Genomic DNA, 27,568 nt, shown 5'->3' on the forward strand with positions numbered 1-27,568 from the left:
GTCAGAGTTTTAGGGTGGTTTCCCCTATATGTCAGAAGTAGACAGGAGAAAAACAGGAGCTAACAATGGCCTTCTTTTCTTCAGTTTCACAGATGTTGTTGTTGTTTATATAATTCACAAGTTAACAATCAATAGAAACCAGGAGGTTGTGATTTGAATGCTTCACTAGCCAGGCAAGAGAAAGGAATGAGAATAAGTGTACAGATAGATGGGTGGATGGATGGATGAATCAGTACCTTCAGAGCAGAGTATGTGTAGGGATAATGGTAGGCCAGGTAGCAGACGTCCTCACTGTGTTTGAAGGTGATGGTAAAGGTCAAAGTATAAAAGTTTGTTCTCCTTCTGCCCCAAGCTGGACAAAAGTGGTTTCTAGAGGAAAAAAAATAGAGGGAATAACAAACAATAAGCTATGTTTTGTGTAGTGTCTGTAAGGTCTCTATCTTTAGCACTGAGCACTCACTGCCGGAGTCAGTATTTTGCTCTGCAGACATCACTTGTTATTCAAACAGTGTGAGAGCCCTTGTGAGCTCTCTTGCTTGAGTGTGAGCCTCTGTAGGTGAATCAGTGTTATGCCGTATCATGTGTTTTAACATTCAGTTATGACTAATTCATACTAGTTATTCAGACTCTGTGTTTCCTGAGGAAGAGGACAAAACTGATCTCCATTTTTCATTGAATCTGTGTATGTTATTCATACCTGAAATAACAAACTTCAGTTCCAGTCCTGGCCCAGTGAGGTCTACCTTCCAGAGCTTCTCGTACTGAGTACAGCACCGGCTGCATTCCTGCAGTACACACACACACACACACACACACAGATAGACAGTCAGCCATAGCGAACAGATGTGGTGTGCAGTTGTGTGTGTTCACTCCGGTTTGTACTCGTCCTGTGCTGGGTATTATATATTATTCTTTATACAATATCATATTAAAATGTTCTCTGGTCTCTTCAGCTTGGCAGGTACAGAGTTCCACATGTACAATGTACAATGCACTAAAGGGCACCTTACAGTTCTCCATTGATGCTTGTGTTCTGAAATCCTGAGAAGAACCATGAGCTCACTGAGCACCTTAGGAGCTGCTTATTTAGGCATTTACTTTATGGGTGACTTGAAAATGAGATAATGTAACTGAAGATATGTCATTTCTTTAGAATGTGCTCGTGGTGAGGTCTTATCGGCTTCCTGTCCCAAATTCCATGTAAATGACTATCTATCATCATAAGGCTTGATTGTTGTGGATGTTGCTTTGTGACCAAGACGTTGCACAATCATTCAAAAGTTAAAGAATGGAATGCAAAATATTGTTAGCAGCATAAAATGGTAAACAATCTCTGATGACTCTTACATTTTTATGTTTGCTTTTGCAACCTTGCTAACCATTTTAGCAGGTAACAATATAAAGTCTGTTGAGTTTTCTGTAAAATCACTAAACTATACCAGATACTGGACCTGGATTTATGTAGCACTTTTAAAAATGTTCTGTACAAGGTGCCTCATTTACCCATCAAGGGGGGAGGAGTTGCCATTCAAGGCACTGACCTGACCATCGGGTGCAATGAAGGGGTCTTGCTCAAGGACACTTGACATGTGGGTAGGAAACAAATGTAACATTTTGCACCAACTCCAAGTGAGTGCGTGTGACGCATGTCAAGGCCCCCAGTGAGCTTTCCATAGATAAAGATAAAACTGTTTCATTTTTAGAAAACGTCATTTCATTCTTGTCACAGTTATGTTATTATGGTATTCCATTTTCAGAACATGCACATTATTTCATTGTTGTTACAGTACTGGTCAGTTTAAAGAATATGCAGAGGCATGCAGATCTTTGTGGGTAAAAATTTGTGGGTCTGTGTGGGTAAATCAAGTTTACAGCGCAGACGTACCTAAACTTGTAAATACATGTAATAATCTGTCTTACTTCATTTACAAATATTTCATCATTGACAGTATGAGACAAACGTGTGTTTTGTGTCTGTACACTGTTTCTGTAAGCTAACCGTAAGAATATCAATAAGAAGTCGTCCTTGGAAAGGGCAAGCATGTTCAAAAAATACTTTGCAGGTGTTGTCCATCACCATCTATCACGGGCTAACTTAAGCCGCAGAATTTTGGAAGCTAGCAAGCAGTCAGTGAGGCTAGCTATGTGGTTAGCATGTCGGTAGAACATTTGTGCATAAAAGGCACTCGCTTCTCATTGTCGTCACACCTGAACCACGCCTGTAGCTGCCAGTAGGTCCTCATAGGACATTGATTGGTTCAAACCACTGTGTTCAGCCACAAGCGCCTAAGTCTGGCAAGATGAATTCTTGGATGATCTTGCGAATCCAGCTGCCTTGCAAGTTAAAGCAAGAGCCCAGGGGTGTTGTTTCAGCAAAAGCCAAGGTATGGCAATGTGACATGTTGTCAAGGACCTATGATTTTAACAGACAATATAGCTCTCTCTCACTTTGACGATGTTTGCATGTAACGCGCGACTTAGAGAGCAGTGAAAACGCCTGTCATCGTATCTATTTTGGCATATATTTTAGCACCATGGACAGAGTGCGCTATCATTAGTCATTTGTTTAAACTTCAAAGAAAACAAAAGAAATGCAAGGGGTGTTCAAAACACAGCAAAACAAAAGGTGAATTTATTTTCAAAGTACTAAGACCCGACCATGTTTGAATTCATTCCTTACCGGAGAAAATGCCTACGATCACAGCCATCATCTGTACAGGCTGTTGGGCACTTATCTAAAGCAGCTGGACAAAATGCTTCCATAACACACTGTCGAAAATCATGGAGGAACGAACGAACAAGTTCACTCACTGACATTGATATTCACTGATGGGGATATGGACCTATTAGAGGTCTATTTTCTTCTTATAAACAAATATGCCTGAATGAGTGCATATTGTGCCTATAGTAGATTGTAATAATACATGCATACAATGATCACACAGTGCAATACTTTCAGTTTCAATTAGTGCTCCCTAAAGTCCAAGTTGCCTCTCAAAAAGGCACCGCGACCACACAGATCACAGGTCCGACAGCACACAATGAAAACAGGCAGTCAGCGCTAAGCTTCAGACAGTCCAACACATTGAATCACGTCTGATCACTTGCTTGCTTCTAATGTCGATACACTTTGACAAAGCCGACAATGGTTAACCTGATGCCAAGGTATGGCAGTTGCCGTCACATCAGACCTCCACGTTTCCTGTCATTCTCTGTCAACTATCCCATAACAGCATAAATCATGAAGACTGGTGACCTTGTAACTATGACCCAAGTCTTTTTCTGCGCTGTATTTTGCCCTGGGGCTAGAAAAGTTAAAGAGCCACTGTTCTGAATGAAACAGCATCAAATCTTCAGAGGTTAAAAATAGATAGATAGATGACTTTCTAGCCTGTCAGCGCATTACAATCTTTCAGAAGAAAAAACATTTTCTGTACAATGGGATATGGGACTATTTTGGAAGAGTAACCCTTTCTTCTACTCATTCACTTCTTCCTGAGAGGAAACCGATTTCCTGGGGGACGTTAAAAAGAGCTATTTTCCGGTACAAAGGGCATTGTATGAATCATTGTGTAGTATGTGTGTATGAAAGAACTGAGATTGCTACTGGAGAAACTGAGTGTGTTTTGCAATCCTTTTGTCTGTGTGTGAATTTAGCTATAATGGATGGTCTATTATGGTAGGACCCACTGCTGAGCCTGTAGAGCTGTCTTCAGGATGGGAGCGAATAAGAAAAAAAAACAGCAAGAGGTCTGCTCTATCAACCCCCAGACTGTATGTGTGCATGTGTGTGTGTGTGTGTGTGTGTGTGACAAAGACGGAGCTCTGATAGAGGGTCAGAGTGCAAAAGGCCATATAAATAAGAAAATCCCACTGATAGAGAGTTGAAGGGGGTGATTGCTTTTTGCTGCAGGCAATAAAACTGCACACACAGCCAGAGTTTGGTGAAACCGATGAATACCGTTTGAAGTTTTTGTTGTTGTTTTCACACCTAATCATGTCAGCTCAAGGGGTATCAAATGGATATGTAGACACCATTCAAGAAAGCACAGTGTGATGCATGAGTAATAATGATGCACAATGCACGTATACTTTGAGTTCAAGACTGCTTTGTCAAATAGATTATAAACAGTCTTGTGTATTCTGTACATGACAAACTGAACTGAATCACTTATTTACCTGGCACCCACTGCTGATTGATTCCTTCTGTTTTCTTTGAACAAAAGAGCTCATATAGTTTTTTCTTGGTATTTTTAATGATTTCTGGCACATTTAGCCAATTGTTCTTTGCAAACAAGTGCCCTGTGAATCTATCCATGACTTACTGTGACATCAGTGTTTGTCATAATGTTGCCATACTGACTCCCAATTTTTGTGAGGCTATGTCTCTAGGTGAGGTGGGGTGACTTTAACATTACCTGTGCTGGTCACTGATTTTAATCTTCAAATTAAGCGACATCCTTTTTTATACTTTTAAAGTGGATCTCTGCGTTTTTTCTTTCTACTGCATTTTTGTGAAAAAATGGAGGAAGTCAAAACTGCTGCTAATCTGATAGATAAAAACATGCGACAACACCAACATATAGGCCTATGTGGGAACCAATGGGACGACAGAAACAATTAAAGCCATCAGCAGAGCAAGACTCGTAAAAGCTGTAGTAATGTCAGCTGAGGAAAACATTTATTCGAGGTGGACATCAGAGATAATGATACGTCACACTGAATGATATCAATATGTGTTTCATGTTTTCAGATTTGAGTTGTGACTCCAAGAAGAAGTGCCATGAGTGCCAGAATGGGCGGCATGGTGGCGCAGTGGTTAGTACTGTGGCACGGGAGGTAAACCTGGTTAGAGCGGGTTGGGGGCTCGATCCCCGGCTTCCCTCGTCATGTCGAAGTGTCCTTGAGCAAGACACTGAACCCTAAGTTGCTCCTGATGGAGACCAGCACCTTGCATGGCAGCTCGGTCGCCATTGGTGTGTGAATGGGTGAATGAGAATGAGCTGTAAAGCGCTTTGGGATCCGTGAAGGTTGAAAAGCACTATATAAGTGAGATCATTTACCATTTACCATTTTTGACTCAAATTCACTTCACGCAGTATCTCCCCTTCAACTCTCTGGCCACCCCCTGGGGAGGCTTTTGTCTGTCTCTTGGCTTTGTCCTGCTGAATGTCCATGTCTAATGCAGACCATATCTTGTTATTTTGCAATGGTTAAAATGCATCTGGAACAACAAGTTAGTGAATATTTAATTCCCCACCTGCATTCTGAGCTTGTCAGTGACAACACTGATGTTCACCATGTTTCCAATATTGGTGAATATTAAAGAACGTGTAAGTTGTCGTATTTGACATGAAAAGTGTAATAGCAGTACCTGGTGACATCACTGAATCCTGTATCAATTAATTAATGAACAAATGTCACTTTGAATGAGATATACAATATTTGCAATGGATGTCATTAATGCTGTTTACATTACAAAACACACACACACACACACACACACAACCCTACTCACCGTAGTTGAACTGGCTGTTGCTCTTCTCACAGTTGATGACATTAAAACGGTAGGGGACGTCTGCCACCATGTTACTGACTTCAAAGTAAAACCACTGGCTATGCTGGGAACAGTTAACATCTGCATTCAATATGAGGTCATATTCATTTCTGCAGAAGAGAAGAGAAGAAAAAAAAGATACAGCTACTGTGGTTTTATCTGTGTTAGATTTTGGCTCACTGAGTTACCTACAATTTATTTAATCTGTAAGGACTATGTTGAAGTAATAATATGACGTTTGCTTCTCAATGACTTCTTTGACCTTGTGCTCATTGTGTGTGTGTCCGTGTGTCCATACCTGCGGACCTGAATAGCCTTCCTTAGGTTCCCACATTCAAACTTAGAGAAAAACCTCAAGGAATCAGATGGACACTGAAGACTGACAGACAAAGAAACAAAAATGACCAAATTGATTTTAGGGCATATTATTTCATTCCCATTTAACAATGCCATCAATAAACATTTCACAATGAAATTCAGCTGCTATGCGGCAGTCCCATCACTCTAACATCTCTCCCCACATCTCTCCCCACACTGTGTGTGCATGTCTGTATTTCGAGCTTATGTGTATGTAAACTGTACAATGGAGTAAAAAAAAAAGAATTTCCCCTTGGGCATTAATACAGAAATTCTTCTTAAAATAATTATCAAAATTGATTGAGTGAAACCTAATCTTGTAAAATAGATTGCTTAATAAAATGGTTGTGCTGTGTATGTGTATATACGTGTTATTGACCAACCTGCCATCTTCCAGGTCAAACACCACCTGGTTGATAATGTCATCAGTATTCAGGAAACGTTGGACATCTTCAAACACTTTCTGCCTGATGAAGACAAGCATATGCAGGCGTACAAATATTAACATTGAGGATAAAGTATTTTCTATGAAACCTTTTTAAAAACCTGTGACCTTCACAGCAGCTGGAGAGGCCAGAATGAGTTTTTATAGACGTACAGGGAGTTTCAGATGTTTAAATAAGAAGAAAGAAAGTATGGATGATTTGTAAGGCCGGAGGCACTTGCTAAACATTTAAACTTCTAACTAAGTACATTTACTCAGGTTCTATCCTTAATGGCTTGTTTATAAACGCTGATGGTGTCATTATTTTATAGCCACTACATTGTACAATCAACATTTACTTCATAATGATAAGTTAAAGCAAGTCAAGTTGTCTATTGCCTTTTTAAATACTTTGAAAAACCAAAATTATAAAACCAAAGCAGAGCAGGCACAGGCTGAACTGAAATGAGACAGAGCTTGAAAGGTCCCTTGCATTAGACCCTAATCTTATTCTACACCCGAGACAATTTACTCACAAAGCAGCCCTAACAGAAATGGCATTAACATTAGTTCTGTTAAGTGACTACAGACTCAAAAAAATGTTCTCTTTTCAGATGAGCGCCAACAGACTGGCAACATAATTAGATTAAGCTCAGAGTGAAATTGCATCTTTAACATTTTTAAATGTCAGCGTCTGTTGGCCTCTTGAAAGTGCTGCGAAAATGTCTCGAAGGAGCGACATTAAAAAGTGCCATACGTATACACACAAATACACACACACACACACTCTTACATACACACATATAACCATAATGACATAGATGCAGATCACAATATATATGTATACAATAATATGCCCTCTAAAACTCACATACCCACACAGCTCAAATAAAAATAACCAAACCACAACCAAAATTATATAGAGTAAATAAAGTGAAGTTGGGCAATCATTTGCTCTGATATTCAATATTTACGAATAGAACACATTCTAGAAGAAGACAATGGGGTTGAACGCCCATGATCGTCAGGGCAGCAAATATTTGCATGGCAACATGATCTAGAGATGTGGAGTTTTCCCACACTGAAGGTTGAAGCAACTGCTATTCATCCACTGCTGAAAATATTCCCCAACAAATGCACTATTTACTCCTCTTTGAGTAACGTTAGCTAAACGTTTAAAGATTTGTCTTCAGTAGGAACCAATGGGCTCGGAGCTGAGAGCCACAGGCAGCATAAGGAAGTCAGAAGGTGTTGAGAGACAGACTAAGAGAGACTTGGTTATAACAACAATTTGGAACAACGCCATCTTTAACTGCAATCAAATGGAAGGCTTCCATGTGAAGACATAGTTCTCGACAAAAACACCAGTGAGAGAATTAAAAGGCTTTCTAAGTTTATGAGGGTAACTCTGGGTGATTTTTGATGGTTTAACCACAGAGTGAACTACACGCTTGAGTTACTCCTACTCTTAAATTCTAATGACTCCAGGTTAAGTGTTCTCTCAGAGAGGTGACGTAATGTAGATAAATAACCTTTTCTTGTTTACAAGAACCTTCTGGTTCTTGGGAACTGAAACACACAATTTGAATTTGACTATGATGCCAAAAAAAAACTGTGGCACTTGCTATCAGCAGCAATCAGCATAGAAATGAAGAGGGCCACATTGAAATGCAAGGCACAGTGTGCAGAGTTTTACACACACATTTTTCTCTGCTCACAGCTCTGCCTGTCTCTCCTCCTCTGTGTCATCATCCGCCCATTCAGTCTGTGTTAGACACCGACACAAAGGACAACGTCTCCTTAAATGCGTCATCATGTATAATTAGAGTACATATACATGATATGTGTAGGCTCGCTGTCCAAATTAACAGTGCCACTTAAACTTGTATTAGCACAATCTAGTATTTATTCATCTATTTTATCTCTATTATCTCATTACTGTCTGAAGGCTATATAGCTCTCAGAACTGCCATGTATGAAAGACAGATACCACACTAAAGACAGACAAAGGGGATAAAATAAGGAATAAAATGGACAAAAGAGAGGGAAAGACACAAAGAAGGAAGGAGAGAAGAAATAAAGAAAGAAATAGACTCACAGAGACCAATTTGAACAAGAAACAGCTATAGAATAAGGCTATCATGGCTGTCACATCTGCTGGAGAGGGGGAAGATGGCATAATAAAAGAACAGATGGGGAAATAATGGAATGTGACAGGGAGACTGGGAAAGACTGCAGGAGTGTGGGACGACAGTAATGAGTGAGAAGAAAATAAAAAAATGTAGGTGGTTGGATAAGAAATAGAACAGGACAGCTAAAGAAGAAAAGAGTATGTGGAGGCAGAGATCAAATGTGAGGATAACAGGGAGACTGATCCTTAGGTTCTGTCTTCACATAGGCTCAGGAGAAGTAGATTACCACTGGATTCCCAGTGACAATGTCCCTACTGGGCTTCTGCCACTGTGAGTCACAGAAAACAAAACCACTGCAGGCCATGAAAAATGTCAACTCCCTCTTTACAGAGTAGTAACAATACATCCCTGGTGTCCAGGTGCATGTACTGTACTTATGATGACAAGGTTGGGGGGTATATGATGATGATAATGTTATATGATAGAACTATTAAATTAAAGAAGGCTACAAAATGAAGTGCATAAACATGTCTAACAGAACAACATCACGCCACTGAACCCTGATGTCCAAACCAACAATAAATTCCTTTGCATACAACTGATTGTCGACAACCATGTTGATCTCATATTCCATTTTATCCTCACTTGTGATCCTGATCCAAAGATACTTGAACTCCTTCACACTTGGGGCAGCAACTCTCTCCCATCATGGAGGGAGCAATCCACCGTTTTCTGGCAGAGAACCATGGCCTGACTCTTATCTTGACACCTCATATTCCACTTCGAACCGCCCCAGTGTGTGTTGAAGGTGAAACCAACAGACCCACATCATCTGCAAAGAGCAGAGAAGCAATTCTGAGGTCCCCAAACTGGACACTCTCGTCCCTCCTGTCTGCACCTTGAGATCCTGTCCATGAAGATCACACACATAATCTGTGACAAGAGACAACTATGGTGGAGCCCAACACCACCTGAAAACATGTTTGATTTCCTGTTGAGAATACAGACACAGCTCAACGGTTATATATGGACTGGGTAGCTCGTAGCAAAGATTCCACCGCAACATTGAAAAGGCATGTCAGCCAAGACTTCCCCTGAGCCTTCAAACTCTGCCTCCTCCACAAAGTATGTTGATTGTATTACATGCAGCGGACCCTGAGATAATCACTGCCCATAACATCTTCGACCACACAACCAGACCAACTGGACCAAACGGCACTGCAAGCGGTGTGACTGCCCCAGAAATTGGGGGACCAGAGACAGGAAAAGAGCTAAGCTAACTCAGATTTGACCTAAGGCTAATGTCGGTCGCAGGAAAATAAAGTGGACTAAATAAGACTCAGGCTAACCCAACAGGAAATCAGAGACTGTTGTGCCCACATCTTTACAGAGATCTGGCTCCATCACAATGTTAAACTATTGCACTGCCCCACTTTGGACAATCAGACCATATTTCCCTGCTTCTCCTGTCAACTTACTGCCAGCTGATTAAAAGCTGATGGTCAAACCATCAGAAAAAAAACAGTTAAAGTGTGGACAGATGAAGCTACAGCAGCTCTATAGGACTGTTTTGTGTGCACTTAAGACTGGTTGTTCCTGTCTGTCACTTTACCACCATTAGCACTAATGTCACCTTCTCAAACTAGTAGCACGATTTGCATATTTCATGAAAACATTTTCAACACAACAAATTCAGTTAAAAGATTTCAGAGAGCTTTGTCTCTTTCTTATGTGTCTCTTCTTACAGAGCTACCAGCAGGAGATGGGAGGGTCTATTTGTGCATGGAGTACCTTTGTATGTGGGGTTTGCGTGGAGCCATGGTTTCATGTCTAGGTGGTGGAAGGTGACCCCAGAAATCAGGGAAAGCCAGGATGCTGAACCCTGGAATAGATTTGGTTTTGGCGGCTGCAGCACGGTACAGCTTGGGTTCATGGTGGGGGATACAGACTCCGTGTCTCTCCAATAACCTGTCTATCATTGAATGATGGTGGGATTCTTCTGCCCCCCCATCCTCCTCATCCTGCTCATCCGCTCTCTGACCTAGGGGGGCTTCTTCCCTAGGAGCAGGAAACAACATCAGAAACAAGCAATGGTCAGACTGATGGAAATACTGTGACATCACTTCTGGAGCACAAAGCAAGAAAGGGTTATAATCTATCCATGTATGTAATCCTTGACATAAGCTTTGTGCAGAAAAAATAGAGAGTTTCAGTGTACCTTGCCTCTCTAACCATGGTCCTAAAACTGGGGCTGGTGCTGAGGATGCTGCTGTTACTGTGGAAATCAGGGGCCTCTGACTGGGCAACAGCTGGAGAGAGAGAAAAAGAAAATAGTGCATTTGAATTTCCACTTCTTAAGAATGCTGTGTTTTTGTAAATGAAGTAGACTTGTGTGGAAATGAAATGTATTTTTTTATATGCAGAAGATTTCCTGTAAGCGGACATGTGGGTAGAATTGGTGACAATGTTGTTCATAGAACAACATATTATGTGCTTTCAAGTAAAGGTAAAAACATGCCCAACTATGATTACACAAATTTGAACTATAACAAGCTACAGGCGGCTATGATAATTAGAATTGTGAATCTATGATTTAATGGTTTATAGGGATGAGATGGATAGCTGTGCAGGGTGTGACCAACACCCCATCAACAGTGCTCATCACTCATTAATAATAATCATTTTTCACAGCATGGCCATCATTATTCTGTGACCATGGCTCAATTACAATGTATGCTTCAGTAAAAATGTTGTCACCCAGCTCACCCAGTGTTCATTTGACAGTATCAATATAATACAACTAAAGGTAACCACCAAAAAACAGAACCAAAACTTGTTACACTTATTTGATGTTGGAGCAGTAGTATTATCTGACAAAGATATACATTTGTAACAAACATATGTGGTTTTTATAAATGGTATGAAACAAATGAATGGCTGTGAGTATATGCTGAATAATGTTAAATGAATGTATGAATATATAGAATAGAATGTGGAAATAGAGATATGACTGTACGAATAACATTATGATGATCATGTTGTTTAGAATATCAGCATTTATTTAAATGTGATGCTGTAGCATATGCCTAGCAACATAATCTAAAGAGGTAGTACAAGCATTAGTATTATCGCATCTGGATTACTTGATTAAAACTCCTTTATAGAAGTGTGCTTTTTCAGAACAGACATTGCTATTTTCTAGGCTGTCATCTGAAGGCTTACTTTTTTGTCATCCATGTAGAACTAGTTAAAGCTAATCCAAGATAGTGATGATCACTCTATATAAATACATCTGTGAAATGTGAAAGAGTTGCTTGTAGCGACAAATGCTCGGAGAATTATCACCAACTCTACCGTTCCCCTCAGATTATTTTAGCTCATTGTTTTGTTTTTCTACAAACTTCACTCTCATCAACCTCAAAAGCTCTGATAAAGCCATCGTACACTACCTGCAAACAGCAGACAGACACAGTCAGAGACTAGCTGTTGAACATAGTGGAGCATTTAGCAGCTAAAGAGACATATTTCCCTCAGGAGTTGGTAGTGTCTGTTGGATGTGTAAATAAGCATTTGTGATAAGCAAAGGTGATAATATGTCAAATGTTGTGTTTTCATATTGTTCAGCTGCCCCCCCCCCCAAAAAAAAATCTATAAATGTATCTTTAAAGGCAGAATGAATTGGATTTGTGGGTTGCCCAAAGGTTGACGCCCAGAAACGTCCCGAGCATAGCTATATAAGAAAATCCAGGCAGAGGCCAGGGTCTCTGCAGATACAGACACCACCACACACTTCTAGTGGGTCAGAAGTGATGATTGAGAGGGCTTCTTTTAGGATGAGTCTATACATTGTCGGGTTTTTTTTTAGGAAAATCCTGCTCTTTCTGCCTTTAAATACAGACGAGCAAAATGTCAATGTGTCTCATTGTTAGTATGGATGTTAGATGATGTGTGTACAACTATTACTGAAGTATTTTGAATACATTTGACCTGGCTCTGACCTGATGTGTGTCCCTCTGTGGACATTTCTGTCTCTGAATGAGACCCTGAAGAGGAGGCGGACGAATCACTGCTGGCCTTACTTCTGTCACTCCGAGGAGGGAAACAGTTGAGCAGCACCGCTTCCTCATCTGATGAAGAAGACGACGATGCCGTTGAGCTCTCCTCTGGCTCTGAACTCATACTCAGCTCCTGTGAGACACAGATGTTGGTTTAACAGTCATGTGGTTTGCTCAAAGGCCAACATGTCTTGGGCGTCTGCCAAAAAGGCCAGTTTCATGCTTCACACTTCATTCAGGGGATTTTGAAGAAACATGTGAACAATCACAACAGATGCGTCATCATGTCTGAAGAAGCAGCATATAACCCATCCCCATCTCCATCCCTACTGACACCAACTCCACACACAGAATACAAGACACAAGAAATGAGTTGTTGTTTTATCTGTTTTTTTCTCGTTTTAGTTGGATTTCTGTCACGGAACACTTAGATAATACAAATATCAAGGAAATGTTACATACCATGGAAAATGCTATGTTATATATTTCATGAAAATAATTTAAAAAAAAATAGGGTAAAGCACTGACAATTCTGGTGAAGTGGTTGGTTCAGTTATATGTTATGTATCAATTAATTCAGTATTGTTAAAAAGCAGAATTATAAAGCTATAAGTAACGTCTTGTAAAAGGTTCCATGACACAAGCATTTAAACTCTGTTTAAACCTATTGGACACACTATTGGAAAACACATTAAGTAGACAAAGTCAAGAGAAGGCTTGTTAAAGGTCCATGAACACATTCTTTTTCAGTTGGAGCTTTGGAGATTTTTTATATACTTGGAAGAAAAAGTCACAATGGTCTGTCACAGCTACCCAGTCCACAGCATTCTCATCAGAGAGCTAACTTCAGTGGTGGAAGGTGCTTTTGAACACAAAGCAGGGCGGGGTTAGAGTTGAATTCTTCAGTAGGCTAGATGACCCTACCAGGGCTTGCACTGATATCACAACATAGGAAACAAGATAAGAAATGAGTCATCACTTTGAACTGCAGCGGAAACTGCAGTATGAATCCCATATTGCTGAAGCAAAATTAAATTGCTCCATGCATCAATTGCATCAATTTTACTTCTCCCCTGAAATATTATAATTCTCCTCCATTTCAATCACCACATTACACTGTGAGCTCATTACTTATAGTTTTCAGGGACAGACATTGCAGATGATGCTGCAGTGAGACAGCTGCCACCACTATCTTTACAGGCAGGTCCAACCCAAGTCTTTTTAGGGCAAAGTCATTGTAATGTCAACACAAGTAAGTTTCAAGTCTTGGCTATGAAGTCCCAAGTGAAGTCCACATCATAAACTTTGTCCTAAACAAGTCATTATGTGCCCTTCACCAACTATAAGGCCCTTTTAAAATGCATTTTTTCTTCTTTTTGCACTGTGATGTTTGAACGTCTCTGTGCATTTTCACATTCATCTGCTAAAGGAGAAGTTTCTCTGTGCTCCCCTGGACGTACCTGCAGTATGACCAGTTTGGAGTCTATCACAGTCCAGTATGAAACCTACACAGTGAGATGTGGCATCTTGTGTCCAGCTGTTAAACTTGAAATGAACAATATTAATATAATAAATAATATAATATATACAAAATAATAGACTCTGGATTTTTTAATTAAGGAGGAGACAACTGTACGCAATTTAACATTTTTTGTGAAAAACACATAACAGACACAAATTATTATTCAAAGCAGAATATCTTCATGCGCCTTAAGACATGTCTGCAGGGGATCTTACATTTACAGAAATAATGAATGCATGTTAAAAGTTGTATTTTTTACTGTTTTTTAATGTATAACATTTAAAAGTGAAGTTAATGTACCTGGGCGTGTTGTTTCTGTGTCTAGGGTTGGGGGTTCAATAGCATTTTATCAAATCTAGTTTTTAATCTCTTATTGAATGAATATGTCTTCAGCTTCCCACATTTGTACCAAAAGTTAAACACAACTAAAATTAAAGATTTAATTGACATTTACAGCAACACTACAGTTTCTTGTAGGCAGGATAATTCGTTTTCAAAACCTACAGATAAAAGGTGTAGATGAGATAGAGCAACAGGAGATATGAAAAGAGATATGATCTGAAATAACAGCTGTAGTCTACTGACTTACAACACCTTCTTTTTCACAAAGCTAGTTACTTTAATGTCCAGAGTCAGAAATATTAAATTGAACAACCTCACTGGGAGTTTCTGAGACAGGTGACTGACTTGCCACTCACTCTGCTTGTCTTGTTGAACTACAGAAACACACGGTCTACTCTCTATATGATGGCCGAGCACAGACACTGGCTTGCATAGAGCATATTAGGTTTTCAAGATGGCGCCACACCTTAAAAACCTGTCATCTGGGTGGCTTTAATGGCCATAATATATTGTGACACATTAGCATAAATGTGCTTCCTATTAGTCAGATATTAGCACATTCATCATGAGACAGGTCTCCTGTGCTTTATGACATGAGACATTATCATGGAGTGAGACACTCATTCATTATCTCCCATCTGTCTCTGACAAAATCTATTTCTGTCTTTCTTTCTCAACACACACACACACACACACACACACACACACACACACACACACTGTCTCTGTCACACATAACTCAGGAGGAACATTAATAGGAATCCAGAGCCATGTAAACAGTGAGTTGGGTCATCTCCGTTCACTCCAATGGACCTTTTTTTTTTTTTACAGAAATGGCGGATCATGGAGCCTCTCAGTAGTTCCCGGAAGTGAGCAGCACATACTAGCCACCCAGTGGCAGTGCAGCAGAATAGACCGTTGTGATACACTTTTAAAGGGTAAGACCTTTTAATAATTTGATTGTATATAATCAGCACATCTGAACCACATTAACATGTGCAATGATGTTACTAATGAAGTTCCGTAACTGAAGTTGGGGAACAACACCTTGTGTTGGGGAACACAAGGTGTGCCTGACCCTTTCTTCTCTGTCTTTGTCTCCCACTCTCACTCACTCACTCTCTCTCTTCCAGCACAGGAACCACGGGGGGATTCAATGGAGTCTGAAGATTCCCTGCAATGAGACAGCACCCTCACCCCACACCTTGAGTCTCATCTCTTTGTAATATAAGAAAAACCAACGCATTTATTGACTACTAATTACCTAAAATAGCAGTTCTGTCTCTCTATATTGACGCACAACGTTATTTAACCACATAGGACATGTTCCTGGATCAACATCCCACATTGTGTTCCTTGAACAACATTGTGACCAAGCATTCACAGCCCTCTGACATCATAGGTGTGCTGCTGCTGCTCCTGTGCTTCTTTCAAAATGTATTTGTGCTTCTTCAGAGGAAAGCTAAGTTTTCCAAATTGAAGTTAGTGCAACTGAACAAAAACCTCAGTACAAGTACTGTACCTCAAATTGTAATTTATCTAAATTCCACCACTGGCTATTGGCAGTAGTAATATTGTGCATATGTAAATGCAGCAAACTCTCTCCACACAGCTTGACTATTTCTCACACTCTTTCTTCCTCACTTCACTGTCTCTCGCTCTGAATTCAGTCATGCTTACTGGAGTAAAGTGAAAGCTCCACTTATCAACAATGATGAGTTGGTAGTGACAAAAATAAAGCTAAAAGAGAGTGAATATTGGAGTAATATTCATCCGGTGACACAAACACCACTCCAGATTAATCATGTTGCTCTGTAACTGTTGCTCTGTAACTGATGAATGTGGACACCTAAACAATTTTAAAAAATAACAGCTCAGGTGAGATATTATTCCCCCAATTACTTAACCTGTTAGCTTTAAATTACCAAAGTAGTAGGATATAATACTGGTGTATAAATCAAATCACAATCAAAAGTTGCAATAAGACAAGATGCAGTACAGGTTCCTGCCGTCCCTCCATAATCTAACTGTGTCTGCTGACATTGAGCATGTATTCGATCAAATTCAAAGAGGTTCCTCTCTTTATAATTAGCCATGTCTACCTCTCCTAAAGGCCATTACCATGTTTGAAATTAGCACACACAAACACACACAGTGTCAGTCTGTCTGTCAAATCAGTGTCCTCCTGCAGTAACAGCCATAAAAGTCATGATGATATTGTGCATATTTCATACAGAGCACCTGTCTCAACATTCAATCATAATCCAACCAGCCCTCAGACTCCTCAGTATGATCTGCCACCACTACATTTAAAGCCTGTTTCATTTGGTTTCTGTCTTACGCCTGTGAGCCAGCTTTGCTAAACTTCCATGGTGCACTACAGACTGGAGAATGTCAGACTGAATAACACTACCAATGTATTTTTTCCCTTTCCACACAGCGTTAACTATCAACCATTGGTAATTTACAACATTCAACTTTGGTTTGGACCCATTATGCTGTTACATTTGCTTTTCAATCAGAAAGTGGATGATAGTTTTGATTCCCACTAGGCTAGTCCAGATCTGGTGATAGCCAGTGACCAGATAGTGCATTACACCGTGATTCCAATCACAAAACGGAGTAACTAACATATGAGTCATAAGTCACAGAGTAACTTATGGACTGCTGAAATCACAGATAGGGATAAACAACGGTTAAACACGCCCACTGGAGAGACACTAATATCATCTTTTGATAATGACTGTTTTGACCAAATATATATATATATATATATATATATAAAACAAATAAAACATCTAAGGGTGTACATTTTAGTACATTTCTTAATAATTTCAGTTGGACTGATGCTGTTTGATTTAATGTGTGCTTGGATATCAAGAGATTTAAGAAAATGTGTTAATCCTGATGTTTTGCTTTAGAATAAATGTACTCTTGGGGTAGATCTAGTGTCCAAAGTTGTGGGTCTCCTGTTGTGCTACTGTTATTGTATATCATGCTAATGTGTTATTGGCTTAATGTATGTGAAGTCGACACTGTAATACTCTTAAGGTAGACACAGTGTCCTAGTGGAATTATAGTGCAGCCCATTACCAGTATGGCATGTATTGAGTAGTGCTGTTCTCAGGGCAGGAGTGTACATGTCACATTAGCTCATTTAACTGTGGGTAATGCTACCCTAATTTCCATAGATTTTCATTAATATTCCAACTGCAGATGCTGCTCTTTGGGCAGAATGTTGTCTGTGTTATGCTAGTGTAGACCGGTGGTGATAGAGCAGCAGCAGCATCAGTCTCATTCTGTCACATGCAGCCTGTCAGAGGAACACAACTAGTTTTTTCCAGTGAGTCACTAATCCATTTTTCAGTGCCGTGAGTGAACTTCCGTGAGCAACATTTACAAACAAGATTAAGTCAACTTCAGCCACTGAGCTCTCCTCCTGTTGGCCTCTCTCCTCACCCTGCCTGCCTCTGCTGATTAGAAAACTTCACAGTTATTGCTTTTCTTCTGTAAGCAGGGGATCTGTGTTGGTCATAATTGCCTCGTTGTGTATCCAACAAACTTCAAAACATTGGTAATAGTCACTACTATTAATAGCTTACAGTATACAGCAGACAATATTAAGACATTTTCATTTGCCAAATTGTCTTTGTCAAAGCCCATCTGGCTTTGGGGGGAGGGTGCCATCCCATTAACGTCTTCACTATCTCCTTTACATGTTGGTGGTGGTCACCAAGACATTTATATAATAGTTTAGCTCATGTTAGAATGCAGAAACCTGGCAGCCTCACTATGAGAGCAGGGACAAGTTGCAGAAGACGCTGTGTAGGTTCATGACTAAACTCCGCTTTATAAAGGTGAGTTTGTTTCATAAATCTCAATCATTGTGAAATTGTGTAATGTACGTGAGCCTCATTTCTGCTCCCACAGTTCGCCAGTGATGGATGTTGATATACCCCTTAATCCCCTCTTTGCATAATCTCTGCGCTCCACCAGACTTCAGATCTGACACTGAACAGAACTGCAGAGGAGAACTTCACCAACTGTCTTGTTTTATCACATAAAACTATCATTAGAAGTGATATTTCAGTCGAATTCGAGTGAGACAGTGTTTTCTCTTTTCCTAATGGCTTTCTAACATGTGATTAACATCGTGAAATGGTTGCAGTTTGGTTAGGTCTAGGCAACAAAAGTACTTGGTTAGGCTTTCTGACAGAAATGTTTTCTAACACGTGGTTAATGTTGTGAAACGGCTGCAGTTTACACCTGGGTGCTTGTCTCTGCCATGCTTTATACATCCGGGTGTAAATAGCTACCTTGGCTATTCCGCCCCGGGTGCAAATAGCATAGTTGGCTGCTGATACATGGGTGAAAATAGAATTAAAAACAGGGAAATAATCTGTTGATAATCTTGACGATATAAAAAGAACAGTTTCTATGGATTACTTTTGTGTGCAGTTTTAAACATTAAGTTTTAAAATGTGCTTCAGTGTTGCGTAAGGTCCCTGTGTCAGTGAAATTTGCTAACAACCTAAAAATAACACTCTTTTATTATTAAATTCTGTTCCTCACATACATTTCAGGCCGTCTTCACTATATTACACTAGGCTCGCTCTAGAAAAGCATGTGTGTATAACGTGCACACATTCTTCCGGCTGGCTAGCTAACAGTTTCCCTGTTTTTAATCTTTGTGTTAAGCTAGGCTAAACATATCCCAGAGCTGTCTCTGTACTGAACCCGCACAGGTTACATCCATTCTCTTCTAAGATTCTTCCTCACTCCTTGCTTCATGAAAGGCATCTCAGTTCCCTGATTTCTGCTCTGAGGAGCAACATACACGAGACCATCCTTCACTGATGTCTTCTATCAGACCGACACACTGGAAATCAGTCAGTGATTGGACGCACTGCTCTGACACTACATCACGACATCACTGCAGTTTTATAGCAACTCAAGTTTATTACTCCTACATTTTAGATCTAGTTCTCTGATTCACCATCTATTTAAAAATACTGGATCTGACTTAACTGTCGGCCTAATAGACAAAGGAATTATAAACAATTTTCTTCATTTATTAGAGATCTTTCTATTCATGATCTATCATTATTTTTTCTGTATCACAGATAATATCACAGCCAATAAGAGGAGGAGAGTTTGATGCATTTCTTCTGTTGAGTAGAACTATAGTTTGATTTGATATACATTTCCATAATTTCTTCTTTGTCTAAAAGATTCTGAACTACTACACAAGGAATTCAGCACACTATCAATAAATGTAGAGATGCTCTTCAAAGACTGCTAGAATTAGTCTGAGTATATTTTCTTTTTTAAATGAGCACGATATTAATCTGTTTGACTGTGTTCTGTCTGCTGCGTTAGATTAATTTCTTTTTGTTCTTGTGGTGTTAGTAGGTTTTATCTGATGGCAGGCTGTTTTGTGGTGTCAGTTCACTATAATCTAATTTAGTCTCCTGCTCTGGCTTCCTCTGTTTTATAGAATGTTAACCAATGGGATCAGTAAATTGTGCTGTATAAATTGCACCTCTTTTCTGATTGAGGTGTGATTTCTGAGAAACCTGTAACCTGAAACAGGGGGCCTGTGGAACTGCCAGTCAGCTTCCTGCAAGACAGAGTTCATCTCTGGATATGCCTCCTTGCAATCTCTGGACTTCCTTGTTCTCACTGAGATTCAACAGAGGACACCCCCACCCCTGCAACGCAACTGGTTGTTTTCCTAATTACAGACCTGTCTGTCTCTTCACTCAACTGTCTGCAGATCTCCACAAGAACAACCTTCTTGACCCCCACCAGTCTGGTTTCAGGGCAGGCCACTCAACTGAGACTGCCCTTCTTGCCGTCACAGAGGAACTCCACACTGTTGGCGCAGCCTCCTTCTCCTCCATCGTCATCCTGCTGGACCTTTCAGCAGCCTTTAGCATAGTGAACCACCAAATCCTCCTCTCCACCCTCCAAGGACTGGGAGTCTCAGGCTCTGCACTCTCCCTGTTCACATCCTACCTCAAGGGCTGCACTTGTAGGGTAACTTGGAGAGAATCTGTGTTTGAACCTTGTAGCCTCGCTACTGGGGTCCCTCAGGGTTCTGTTCTGGGCTCCCTCCTCTTTTCTCTTTACACCAAGTCACTTGGCTCTGTTATTCACTCACATGGCTCTTCCTACCACAGCTATGCAGATGACACTCAGCTAATTCTGTCTTTTCCCCCGCTCCAGGTGGCAGCACGAATCTCTGCGTGTCTGGCTGACATCTCTCAGTGAATGTGTTGCACACCACCTGCAGCTCAACCATGGCACGACTGACCTGTTCTTTCTTCCAGGGAAGGCATCTCTAGTCCATGACCTCTCCATTACCATTCAGAACTCTGTGGTGTCTTTGTCCTCGACTGCAAGGAGGGTGTGACGCAGATTTCAGATTTTCAAACACTTTCTATCAATAAATAAGAAAAATGTTGCAAAGCTGTTAAATGGTCAAATGTAATGAATATGGATATTTGTGATTAGTAGTAATTGGGTTAAAAGTGCAAAAACACAAGTATGATCTTTTAATGAGGTGATTAAGTTTGAAAATGTCAACTACATACATGTAGACTCAATCCACAATAAAGGATCACTCTACTTTCGCTTTTAACCCAAAATCTGACACTTGCGTCTCAATCTACATCTGCATCACAATTCATGTAATGATAGACAATCCTGCTGGCTGATGACTTAGCAATAGTTTAAAGTCATTATTTAAATGATGTTATTAATAAGCACATATATGCCCCAACCAGCTCCAAACACTTATCACATCATCTGCTCCACAGGGAGAGTCTGGTATCTACTTTCTCTCATGGATGGTTCCTGAATGTGAAAAGAGTGTTCTCGTTGCATATGGCATTTGCTATAAACTGTGTCATGTTTGGATGTGCATATCTTATGGTCACTTTAAAATTCAGCAAGGACTCATTTTGTATTGGTGTTGATTAGTTAACAAAACAACTCATCTTAATACAGAAATTAAGCTACCAACATCTGATATGAACAGTGTGATGAAATGTCCATATGAGGGTACAGTATAGTAATTTTGTGTAGTTTGATTAGTGCTTGACTTTGTCAACATTTTATGTCAAGTACAAAGACAATAGGCCTCAATCACAAATGTTATCGAGTTTTTTTCTCTTAAGTTTGTTCTTAAAAACTGGACAAGAGAAAAAGAAGGAAACATCTACAGCACAACCATGAAGCCTGAGCAGACCTCTGATTTGCTCTCATCCACGTGCAAACTTTTGTGTACCTGGAAGTCATGTGAGAGTTCAGGACAGAGGCGGCTGTACTGTGGCAGCAGCTCTTTGGGTCTGTCTGGGTCAGGATGAAGACGAAGTTTGTTCAGGTCAGTCTCCAAATCATCATCCTGGACAAAGAAAAACACACACACACACACACAGTGACTCATGACAAACATGTGAAAATCTCTTTACACAAGCCTTCATCAAATCTTCTTTTTAGTGATCATCAATATTTTCACATCAGTTAACAACATTAAGGCTTTTTTATTGCTGGAATGTCCAATCAGGCGTTGTTACACTGAAAATGGGCATCAGAACAGACGGAGGGAAACTCACTGACAGACTCAGGAACGAGCTGTTGAAAAGGGGAGCAGACCTCTGAATTACTAGAGAAAATAGGACGAGTGTGCAGGGTTCAGGGGTCTCGGCCCTCAAACAGTCCACAAGAAAATGGGCTCATTTATTTGACTCTCTCCACTCTCCTCTGCCACTCACTCTTCCCTCCACCTCCTCCAGATGACTCCATCCATCTTGTCTCTCTCCATCTCACTTGGGATTCTCCTCCTCTTTCTCCTCTCATCCTACCCATCATTCTTTTTCTCTACTAATCACCTCATTATTTTACCTCTCTGCAAAAGTGAGTTTATCTTCTTTTCAGTTTTAATCAAGCTTATTTTAAGTTTGACTCAATTCATCTTGAATTATGGAAGTGCACTGGCACATGACATGCTCTGATTTTGACTCTCCCATCCTGTCTTGATGAAAAAGCAAATCTGTTCCGTCAGTCACACGTGAGACACCTCCTGTGTAGACGAGCTGTTAGAGTGCACGTTTGTGGGACAGACTCATGTCACATCCGCCACCCTGCAGTAACAAGGTTTACCGTCATTGCTCCTGAGAGAGTCACATCTGCACCAAACATACTGTATTTGCACCATGCCGATCTATCTCATTTTGAACAAGCATGTGTGTCTTTTCCTGTCATGCCCCCCTTTGGAGGCCGAGGAAAAAAAATGCTCAGGTTTAAACTGATTCAAATTTTATCAACCATCAACATAAACTAGTAAAACAATAAGCAAATATGAACTTTATTAAAGTAATAGTATGTACTGCAGAACCTGAACTGCATTTTTTTCTTTTCATGCAAATTAAACATGAAATTCAGTTTTACACACATAAGACACAGAACTGTCCTGATGTGTTGATAGCAAGAGCCAGTCAGAGGTCTGTCCTTTTCATGCTTTACATGTCGATTTGCTGTCTGAATAAATGTGACAAACATGAACATGGATAGTGCAGCGATAATACCTCGTAAGTAAGGCAGCAACAAAAGTATGTAGCATAGGCCTCAATACAAATTGCTACAAAATGAAGTGGAGGGATGACCCTCAACTTCGCCTATCAGAAATAATCAATATTTATATTTAAATAACAAGGCACCACCCTTAGAAAATGAGGACCGAGGGGAAAATGATAGCCAATGAATTTATCAATTCAGTCTCAGTCTAAAAGGTTGCTACAGAGCTATTGATATGTGTACAGTGACGGTAATACTTCATACACACAAACCACACAATAAAGTTCTTTATAAATGCAATATTTAATAAACTACTCACTACAAACACACAACTATAACTACTAAACATACAAATTAATGAATAAATGTAACCATGAATCAATATAATGAATACAGCGATGAACAATCAAAAAATGCATGAATGAAGCCATGAATACAACGATGAAATGAGGACCATTTATACCGGATGACGTAGGGAATGATTATCTTGGTAAGATGTATTAACTTGTATAAACACAGGAAACACTAAGTAGATAAAACTTTAAGATTCACCAGTGAAAGCACCTTAATGCTGCATTCAGCAGCTGAGAGGTTACTGGGAAGCAGAGTGAAATAATTTACGTTTCCATATCATGGTTGTGTTGAAAGGAGATCCTACTCCTGAGCTACTTTAGTAATGTATAGCATCAACCCCACTATCACCAAATCGTGCATTATTTTAAGATAACAGCATGTTTCTGATGTAGTGTTTTCATCCGTGTTCCAAATGAATAGAACATGGACGTCAACATACATTTCAGTCTTTACAGATAGAACCTAATGACAAATTAAATGAAGAGCAGAGAAAGAATGGAAATAGATTCAATGAATCAAGAATAACTCAACAAAATGAGAAGATAAACATAAAATAACAAAGACAGAATAATTTCTACTGAGTTTCTATTTAAATCGTGTATTGCCCCAAAATATGAATAAACAATAATATGCAGTTTTGTAGTTTTTGGCTGGTGGTCATGGCATATGTGAAATTATCCACTACAAGCCATACATTTATTAAAAATATTAAACTTCTGTATAGAACTCTTGTAATGTCACCAGTTCAATACTATTGTTTTAATTGTTTTTTTATATTTAAGTCCACATTTCCCTTATGAAAATATCTCACGTGTTTTTGAGGAAGTCATTAAATATAGTCCCTACCATAAAAGCTGAGGTAAAGGTAAGTCAAGCCAGACCTTAATCTCTTTTCTCTCGGACCAAAATAGAAAAGTTACAATTGGATTTTTCTGTATCTTTGGGCATCGTGGGTGGTTCTTAGCAACATTGCTGGCATAGTTATTGTCAGTCCCCTGTTGAAAACAAAAAACATCACGTTTTTTCCTGTCTACCACATACTGCCACAGTGGAAATGCAGCATTAGTCAGTGACTGAGTCACTGTGTGCTATGAACAAATCCTTCTCACAAAGATCTCTTTGAACAACACTGTGGTGCAGTGACTTTGCTGCTTCCTGTCTTGTTGAGTTTTGTCATCACAGTGAGGTTGCCAAGTTTTGTACCTCTGTGCGCATAAAGTGTGGTACTTGTACTACAACCTGTGCTCACCAACTGTATCTAGCAGCAACTCACACTGTAGATGGGGACGCTGCACTGTACTGAGCAGAGGGATAAACAGTTCCAGCACATAACACCCCCTAATACCACAAACTAATTTTAACGTGCAGGTTTTTGTATACCATTAAGCAAAATGTAAATAAGACAACCTTAGAGGTGCTGGTACAGTAGGTGTATTTTCATTTTTGCCAGGCTAAATGTTTACCCCTGTTTTCAGGCTTTATGCTACGCTGGGCTAGCCATGTCCTGACTCATGCTTTGTACTTAAAGGGAAAGTTCTCACACGTCAGCATGTGTTTCCAGGTGTTGGAAAAGTTGTATAAGCTCCAGAGGGAGCTGTGTGCAGTCAAATGAATTCCTCAAGTGATGTCACTTAAATCAGAATTGGTTGAGGCAGAAGACTACAAGTTTGAAAATGTTGCATTTGGGGTAATGTAGGCGCCAGGTTTTGACAAAGAAGAATAATGTGTGGAACAAAAGAGATGATATCTCTGGCTCTGGTTCTACTGCATTAATTATGAGATTGACAATGTTGCAGAAGTGTAATGTTAAAGTGGTGGGGCACTCATGACATGAGATTGTATCAATCTTTTCATCTTACTCTTGAAAACAAAGCAAATAAGCATATTTCCCAGAAGATCAAGTTATTCTTTTAACATTACTAGTTTGTGCTTATTTACTTCTGGAGTGTTGGTAAAGCTGACCTAGAAAAAAGACTGATCTGCTTTCTGTTAGTGACCAAAGTCAGGTTAATGTTCCACCACAAGCATGTCTGACTAATGCCTGTTGCTGTGGTTTGGTTTTGCAGCAGCCTGCAAACTGAAGTGAGGTGAAAAAGGTGTCACCCCTGTAGAGAGCATCTGGTGCACACTGAGAGGAAAATAGAGGGAAAAGAAACATGTTCAGTTTCTTTATTACAGATGCCGTGGGTACCTTGCAGGAGGTAAAAAATAAAAACAGTACTGTGGTACGACCCCTGCAAACCCATCCACAATGCTGAGCTGACAGACTGGAGCAGCGGTTGACCTTTTCCATGCAAACATCACTTTTCATGTCCAAATATGACATGAGATCTACCGGTCACAAACAGTAGCCCACAGAGATACTCATGCCATGAGCAACAGAAAAACCCATCAATTGTTTGTTTGGTTTTTACTGTAGTACATTTGACCACAGAAACACAACTCTATTGTGTTTCTTCTATAACTTCTCCCTGCAGTATATAATAATATTACTATATGATATCTAAAACTGATCCACTGGGAAAAAAGCATTTATTGTGTACACAAGGATACAGGTGCCAGTCGACATAGCTAACTTTGGTAACAAATATTTCCTGTTTCACAGTAAAAGTCTCCAGGAGATTTCTCTATGCAAAGCATTCAAAGTGAAACAGGAGCATTTCGGAAAATACAACAATTTCAGCTGAAATAACTGTGGCAGTGAAACATATTGGCATGTTGCGCAGCATCAGGTGCATTTAGCAGCCCATAGTAGTCAGTATGTGGCAATGTGATAAAATAGCTGCTTTTCAGGAGTACTGACACGCACCGGCACTAAGATATAGAACAGTGGTGAATCCTGACACACAGATAGACATCAGGATCTATATGGATCTACACTATTCAGTGTAGATCCACAACGGTAAATTTCACAAAAGGCACCAATTTTGAAGGTATGTTCTGAGTCATCGTCTCTGCTTCCATGGAAAAATCTTGGATGACAACCAGCAGGTGATTTTCACTGAGGCTCCTCAAATCCCAGAACAGAGGAGGTGCAAGGAGAGGATCTGGATGGAGGCAAAGGGATTATGAAAGAGAAACAAACAGCTGTGCAGCAGGAAAAAGTGAAATAATTTTTCCTCCCTTTCATCAGATTATAGTCCTGATGTTTTGCTCCTGTTTTTCCTCCAACTATTGCCTCCTTGCACCTGTTCTGTCACAATAACAGCCAAATTCCTTGTCTCCCCATCTGCCCTACAGTAACCCCTGTGTTCCCCCCATTCCCCATCACCTGAACTCCACCACCCACCTGCAAACCTGTTCTCACTTCCCCATCAGCCCAGTAGCATATACGGCACACTTCCATTCATTCCCCACCAGACTGCTTGCTAGTTTGGACCACAAGTAAGTTTTTTTATTTTACAGGCCTCAAAGTCGTGCTTTTTGGTTCAAACCAGTTTTTACTGAGCCTTTACACGTTCAAAATGTTCTTCCCTCTCCTTTCCTCCATTGTTCTTTCTATCCATATCTCTTGTGCCTCACACTTTTCTCCACTTCTCCCATCATTCCCGCTTCCATTTCTCTTCTCCTTATCTCTCCACCTCAGCTTTTGTAGTGTCTGTCACTCCCTCCTCAGCCTCCTCAGATTCTGCTCTCTCATTTTAAATCCTTCTCTGTTCTGTCGGCTTTTTCATCTGCTGTACCTCTTCTTTCATCCACTGCCCCCACAGCTCCTCTCCCTCCCTCCTCTCCCAAGACGCTCTCTCCATACTGGGACCGCCTACACTCTATTTTCCCTTTCATTATTCCTCTATCCCATCTTATTTTTCATCTCTCTCTACCCCTTCCAAACTATCATCTGTATTCCTCTCCCCCTCTCCTCAACTCATTTGATTGTTACCCTATTTATTAGCCTGTATAATTTGTTTTTCCTTTGCTCTCCCTCTCATTTGCCCTTGCCATTGTTCTTTTGGTGGTTGGATTGATATCCTATGAAATCCATTTTCCTCATCATATGCACAGAAAAGAGACAGTCCTGTTGTAATCAACATTATTACAGTTTTGTATTTTTGTCAGGCATCTCTGATAAGGAATAAAGGTGTTGGATTGACTGCAACAACGAGGATCCGCACAGTGAATTGTGCTGTTTGGGTTATAAACACTGACGAAACACTCCAGCAGTCAAATTTGGACAAATAGCTCTAAGCTGAGCTACTTCAAATCTATTTTATTTTCAAACAAATGAAAGGATCATTGACCACCCAT

The 27,568-nt window shown here is 40.0% G+C and overlaps 1 protein-coding gene across 1 annotated transcript in view; it reads right to left on the minus strand.

Annotated features, from left to right (window-relative positions):
* The window catches only part of LOC139286364 (cytosolic carboxypeptidase 4-like), a 149,651-nt gene that overhangs the window by 69,596 nt on the left and 52,487 nt on the right, over positions 1-27,568 (minus strand). Inside the window, exons 11-19 of the mRNA XM_070907120.1 lie at positions 21,681-21,797; positions 12,469-12,658; positions 10,689-10,779; positions 10,262-10,528; positions 6,298-6,381; positions 5,856-5,936; positions 5,519-5,667; positions 698-785; positions 237-369 (exon numbers count right to left, since the gene is read on the minus strand). Of these exons, the coding sequence (XP_070763221.1) occupies positions 237-369; positions 698-785; positions 5,519-5,667; positions 5,856-5,936; positions 6,298-6,381; positions 10,262-10,528; positions 10,689-10,779; positions 12,469-12,658; positions 21,681-21,797 (1,200 nt within the window). The remainder of the gene's footprint in view (positions 1-236; positions 370-697; positions 786-5,518; positions 5,668-5,855; positions 5,937-6,297; positions 6,382-10,261; positions 10,529-10,688; positions 10,780-12,468; positions 12,659-21,680; positions 21,798-27,568) is intronic.

The sequence above is a fragment of the Enoplosus armatus genome, chromosome 6, assembly GCF_043641665.1.
Source record: "Enoplosus armatus isolate fEnoArm2 chromosome 6, fEnoArm2.hap1, whole genome shotgun sequence".
In the NCBI taxonomy this organism is placed as follows: domain Eukaryota; kingdom Metazoa; phylum Chordata; class Actinopteri; order Centrarchiformes; family Enoplosidae; genus Enoplosus; species Enoplosus armatus.